The 6,897-nt window shown below is 38.0% G+C and overlaps 1 protein-coding gene across 2 annotated transcripts in view; it reads left to right on the top strand.

Moving 5' to 3' along the window:
• The window catches only part of LOC134310397 (receptor-type tyrosine-protein phosphatase H-like), a 21,106-nt gene extending 14,803 nt beyond the window's left edge, over positions 1–6,303 (top strand). For both annotated transcript variants that reach the window (XM_062991982.1, XM_062991981.1), the window contains 2 exons: positions 5,658–5,751; positions 5,837–6,303. In XM_062991982.1, coding sequence (XP_062848052.1) covers positions 5,658–5,751; positions 5,837–6,023 — 281 coding nt within the window. In that variant the 3' untranslated portion in view covers positions 6,024–6,303. The remainder of the gene's footprint in view (positions 1–5,657; positions 5,752–5,836) is intronic.
• Positions 6,304–6,897: the final 594 nt, after the last annotated feature.

The raw sequence follows: 6,897 nt of genomic DNA, 5'->3' as shown, positions 1-6,897 counted from the left end.
CACCACATCAGCTGCAATGATTAGACCATCGTTAGAGGACATTGGAGTTTTATTTAAACCTCAGACATTAGTTTGGTTTGCTCTTGATTGTTGAAGTGAGTGGTATCACCATGGTGAGATCTAAAGAGCTCTCTGAGGCCTTCAGAAAGAAAGTTGTAGATGCATATGAGTCTGGGAAGGGATTTAAAAAGATCTCAAAACAATTACAAATCAGCCATTCCACTGTCCGGAAAAAAAGTGGAGAACATTTAAAACAACTGCCAACATGGCCAGGTCAGGCCGTCCTAGCAAGTTCAGCCCAGGAGCAGACCGCAAGATGCATAAAAAAGTCTCCAATAATCCTACAATGTCACAACACGACCTACAGGTAGCTCTTGCCACAGTTGATAGCAAGGTACATGCATCTACCATCAGAAAGAGACTGCACACGTTTGGTTTTCATGGGAGGTGTGCAAGCAGGGAACCCTTGCTGTCAAAAAAAAAACATCAGGGCAAGACTAAAGTTTACCAGAGAATACCTAGACAAAGACCAGGACTTCTGGAACAATGTGCTTTGGACAGATGAATCCAAAGCTGAATAATTTGGGCACAGTAACAGAAGATTAGTTTGGTGCAAACCAAACACAACATTTGAGCACAAGAACCTCATACCAACTGTGAAGCATGGAGGTGGAAATGTCATGGTTTGGGGTTGCTTTGCAGTAGCAGGGTCTGGCAAGCTCTCCGTTATAGAATCCACAATGAATTCTTCACTGTATCAGATGGTGCTTGAGGAAAATGTAAGACCATCTGTCCAAAAACTGAAGCTGAAGCGGAGGTGGACCATGCAACATGACAACGACCCAAAACATTTCAGTAAATCCACCAAGGAATGACTCAAAAGAAAGAAATTGAGAGTTCTGGGATCCGGGGTCAAGTTAAAGCCCGGCTCTTAATCCTATTTAGATGCTGTGGGGTGTTTGGAAACGGGCTGTGCATGCAAGAAACCCCTCAAACCTCACACAGCTGAAGAAATTCTGCATGGAGGAGTGGGAAAAACTTTCTCCCAGTCGATGTCAGAGACTCGTAGATTGTTATAGGAAACATCTAATTGAGGTTATTTCAGCCAAAGGGGGAAATACCAGATATTAGGACATAGGGTGTCCTAACTTTTTCCTCACAATAAATTTCCATTTTTGTTCATTACATTTTACAACTTGAGTTTAAAAGTATTTTTTTCAGTTTTATTAGTTTAATAATATAAGCTCCATCTCTCAATACTGTTCAAATGAAGCTCAAATGTCCATATGCTTAAATATGTTCAAAAATACAAAGATTCTCATGGGGTGTCCTAACTTATTCACATGACTGTACACCTTCAGTGCAGTTCATCAAGCTCTAATCTACAAACATACTAACCCATCCTTCTCTGTTTCTCTCTAGTCATCCCTCCTTCCTCTTATTCACTCCATTATTCACCCTAGCAACCACACACAAACACCTGCCTAAGCAAGTCTTTACACCCCCCACCAAACACATGTCTGCAGACACAGGCACACAAAATCACATACTTGCATATACCCTAGACCCCCTTAGCAACCATCCCCTAAATTCTGCTACTCGCCTACCAGCACCTTAGGAACCACCTAGAACCACCTTAACAACCACCCGGTATGCATTGCCATCTACATAGCAACACTAACAACCATCTAGCAATAGCTTAGCAACTAGGGATGTCCCGATCCGATCTCAAAGATCGAGATCTGGGCCGATCAAGGCATTTTTTAACTGATCGGAATCGGCTTTACTAAACCCGATCGTAATCCCGATCTTTTGTTTTACATCAGCATGTCCGCTGTGTGGAAATACTTTAAATTGAAAAGTGAAACAAGTCCAGCAGCGACGTGTAATGTCTGCAATGTGAGCGTTTCACGAGGCGGTAGGAGCAGAGCTGCGTTCATTACTGTAGAATTTTACTGTTTATATGGTGTGTGAGTCAAGGATCACTCCGGTTTACAAAACAACGTAGTGATGCACTCGTTTAATAAAGAAATAAATACACAGTATATTCACATATTGTCGGGAGAATAACACTTTATTAACTTCTTCTGTTACGGTACCGAATAGCGGACAGCTAGACTCAAGCACACTATTCCATGCACTATGGAAGCCCCAAAGGGTCAAAACACACTCACTTCACATAGAAACATCCATCAAACCACTGTCACAATACAAGCACTTTAAAAACTGGCTTTCCTTCATAACAAAAGAGCCTTTCCATTTTATTTTGGTATTCAGGTTTTACTGTAATGCTTTTAAGTAACTTTTTTTCTTATATTCAAGTTAAGCTGCTACACAGATTTCTGTTCATTTTTAGTGTATCACTGCATTAAACAGATTTTTTATCTTTAAAGTTTAAGTTTAGTAAACTGTAATTATCTCACTCATTTGATTGATTTTGAAATACAAAACTTTATAGTTGTTAAACATTATACATTGTATTATTTGAATAATGATGTTACTTGTAAGTGTGACATACTGTTATTGTCAGTATGTATCTCAGTTCTGAGAAGTCGGTTCATCTGTCGGAGTTTATCATTGAGACTCGGTATCGGATTGGGATCAAAATTAATAATCGGGATCGGTATCGGGAACAAAAAAACGTGATCGGGACATCCCTATTAGCAACCTCTGAATATCTTGGCAACTGCATAGCAAACTCTTAGCATGTTAGCAATTATGCCACTACCATAATAACAATACAATAAGTTCACAATATAGTCTTATAATAATAATGATTATTATATGATTACTATTATTAGTGAGATTGTAGTAGGCAATCACACTTGTTATTCATTAGTCTTATTATTATTATTATACATTTGGTTACTAACTGCATGCTTGCACAGAAACACACACAGTCACCTGCCTGAACAAAAGTATTTACACTCGGATAAACTACATGCTTGCACACAGTCGCCTGCATGAGCAAAAGTATTCAGACACCGTCAACTGCATGACCAAATGTATTTACACCCTCACCAACTGTATGCTTGCACAGAGAGTAACATGTATTACCAAATGTATTTGGAGGCCACCAACTCCATGACCAAAAGTATTCAGCCGCCACTAACTGCATGCTTGCTCAGACACACACAAACACACACACAGTCGCATGCATGACCAAAAATATTGGGACACTTTCAACTGCATGACCAAAACTATTTTGGAAGCCACTAACTGCATGCTTGCACGCACACACAGTCACCTATCTGAGCAAAATTATTATTATTATTAGTGAGATTGCAGTAGGCAATCGCATTATTGTTATCTGTTAGTCTGATAATAAGAATAATAATAATCAGACTAATGGATAAAAATAGTGTGATAGCCTACTTAAATCTCACTAATAACAATAATAATAAACATATTATCTATTTACATTTCTGGCATTTAGCATTTATCCAAAGTGACTTACAGTCTAAGTAACTGAGGGTTAAGGGCCTTGCTCAAGGGCCTAACAGTGGCAACCTGGCAGTGGTGGGGTTTAAACCAGCGACCTTCGGCTTACTAGTCCAGTACCTTAACCGCTAAGCTACATCTGCCTTTATTATTTGTTAGTCTTAGTAGTGTAATTGCAGTAGGCAGTATTCAGACGCCACTGACTGCATGACTAATAGTATTATTGAGCTGCAATCACACTTTTCTTCAGGAAATGCACCTCTCTAGTTATTATTATTGCAATTGCAGTAGGCAATCACACTGTTGTTATCCATTCTTCTTCTTCTTTTTTTATTATTATTCCACCCATTTTTTTGTTTGGCTTTCTATGTCCACAATTTTCGAGATATCAGCAACGTTCTAACTCAATCGTCTGGCCCGTGGACAACACCACGGCTTGTATACAGCTTTTGGAAATGTAAACTCTTTCACCCGCCATGCCAGTTTTTTTTGCCCCATTCACTTTCATTCATTTTTTGAAATTTTGACTCATCAACGCCATTACAATTGTAAATAGTGTGGCCTGTTGATGACACCACGACTTGTAAACAATTTTTAGATACGCACATCAACGCCGTTCCAACTCTAAAACGCCTGTCCCATTGATGACACTGTGACTTGTATACTCTTTTGGATGCGCACACTGGCTTACCTGCCACGCCCGTTATTATATCCATTTTTTTTGCCCTATTTACTTCCATTCATTATTTGAAAGGTAGGTTGATCTACTGAACTTCTGCATTAACCACTAACTGCATGACCAAAAGAAATTAAGACACCACCAACTGCTAATCAAAAGTATTTAGATGCCTACCACTGCTAAGCTGCAATCACAGTCGCATTCTTTCAGGAAATGCACCTCTCTAGTTATTATTTTTCTTATTATTATTCCACCCATTTTTGTCCAACTTTCTTCATCCGCAATTTGAGATATCGACACCATTCCAAATCTAAATCATCTTTCCCGTTGATGACATCGCAGCTTGTATACAGCTTCACCCGTCACACCTGTTTTCATACAAATTTTTGTTCCATTCACTTTCATTCTTTTTTTGAAGGGCGAGTTGATCTACTGAACTTTTGCTTAAACGATAGCTTGGAAACACACACCTGTCTGACCAAAAGTATTTACACCCAACTACATGACTAAAAGTATTCGGACACCACCAAATACATGACCTTAAGTCAAGTCAAATTTATTTGTATAGCGCTTTTTATAACAGACATTGTCTTAAAGCAACTTTACTGAATCTAGGACCAACAGACCACAAACCCCTGTTGAGCAAGCCAAGGGTGACAGTGGCAAGGAAAAACTCCCTTAAAATTACAGGAAGAAACTTTGGAAGGAACCCTGGGTGGCCTGGACAAAAATTTTAATGATTTGAATGAAAGTATTCGGACACTACCAACTGCATGAAAATTATTCGGATGCCACCAACTGCATGACCAAGAGTATTCGGACACCACCAACTTATTTTTCCTTTTTGCCTCTCATGCATTTTCTCCCATTCACTCCCATTCATTTTTGCCCTATCAAAACACTATTTTTCCCTTTTTTCATCTTTTCTTCCACATGTTCACTCCCATTATTTCACTCCAGCAACCACCTAAAATACCTAAAACTGACAGCCATCAAATGTCATGTACACCTTCAGTGCAGGTCAACAAGCTTTAATCCACAGCCATATTAACCAGCACTGTTCTATTTCTCCTTTTTCATTCCTCATTACTCCCGTTTACTCCTGTTAATTACAAACACAATAACATTACTTACACACCCACATTAATCAAATATCTTCAGATATCTAAGCAAATATATAAATTTAGATCTGTATTTACACCTCCACCAAATTCCTACTTGCGCACACACACATCACCAAAAGTATTCAACCCCCTCACATACTTTACCACTGCTGAGCTTCAATCACACTCATATGGTCTTTAGGAAATGCACCTCTCAACTTTATATTACAAACTTATTATACCTGAATGATTGATGTTATTGCTGTTAAAGTCAGTTGGCTGGAAATGCCAAGTACGGTATGTAGGCCAAATTCGCTCTAACAACCCCTACATATGGGAGCAGCTGTCAAAATATATTATACCTATATAGGTATGTTATTATAGAAAGGTTAACATCCTGATTGAACATGTGCTTACTTATCTTGTTCCCTTAGGAGTGATAGCAGGAGTTATGTTGGCCATTGTGTTTATTGTTTTCCTGGTTTGTCTAGGAGTTTATGTAAACCACAGACAACTGGTATTAAATAGGTAAGCTATCTTTAACAATAAAACATTTACTGTGTAAATATGTATGTTGTTGTATTAAATGTTTCTCTTTTTATTATTGCTTTAGAAAAGCTCAGTCAGATGTGCATAACAGTCCCACATCAACTCATGAACTAGAAGAGGATCATTCTATTGCTTCTGTCCTGGCAGAAACACAGAACTCATTTTGCAAGAAGCAGTTCAAAAGTTCAAGTAAAAAAAAAAGGGATCAACCCTTTCATGAAAACCCTTACAGTATTGCAAGAGCTGATTAATCTTTTAGGGCACTGCTGTAACCAACAAAAAAAAATAATGCTGAAACGGTGTGTAAATGAGCAAATCAGATAAAGTAAATATTTTCATACATGTATTTCTTTTTCTAAAGTAACTTTAAATTCATTATTTTATTTCATATCCTGTAGTTATATAAAGTCTGAAACAATGAGTTCTATAAAAACCATATCAAGAAGCCTTTCACTTTCTGAAAGAATTTTGGTCACATTATTTTTAGTATAAATATAAAACATAAAAACATAACAAACATGGCTTGTTATGTTCCTGTGCATCTTTTTCATTGTCATGTGTATTTATTTTCTAAAATAAATAAATTAATGAGGTGTTTCATATTGGATTTTTGGCTGTTTTATGTTCCTTTTACTGTGGTGACATTTACAAGTAATAAAGATAGGACAATGGATCTTTGAACAAGGAAATCTGTGGAATTTTGTCAGCTTCAGAGATTAAGTGTTAAATCACCTTTATGCTATTTATTACAGGTTTTAATCTTTGGGAAATGAGGATACAATTTGTATATAATATTTTAATTTACATTTTAATTTATATTTAGGACGGCACACTGGCGGGTGGAGTGGTCCGAGTCCTTTCTGTGTGGAGTTTGCATGTTCTCCCCGTGTCTGTATGGGTTTCCTCCCACAGTCCAACTATATGCAAGTGAGGTGATTTGGCGATACAAAATTGACCATGAATGTGTTTGACAACTGATGCCATCCGGCAGGCTGGGCGGCTACATGAACAACGATTGGCTTGTTTTTCATACAGGGTGGGGAGCCGAATAGGGACCTAATAACTGATGCAATTATAACCTCTGCTGGCTGATTGATGGTGCCTGCACAGAGTCGAGGAATAATG

This window comes from Trichomycterus rosablanca, chromosome 3 (genome assembly GCF_030014385.1).
Source record: "Trichomycterus rosablanca isolate fTriRos1 chromosome 3, fTriRos1.hap1, whole genome shotgun sequence".
Classification (NCBI taxonomy): Eukaryota; Metazoa; Chordata; class Actinopteri; order Siluriformes; family Trichomycteridae; genus Trichomycterus; species Trichomycterus rosablanca.
This window is presented reverse-complemented; position numbering and strand designations above follow the sequence as displayed.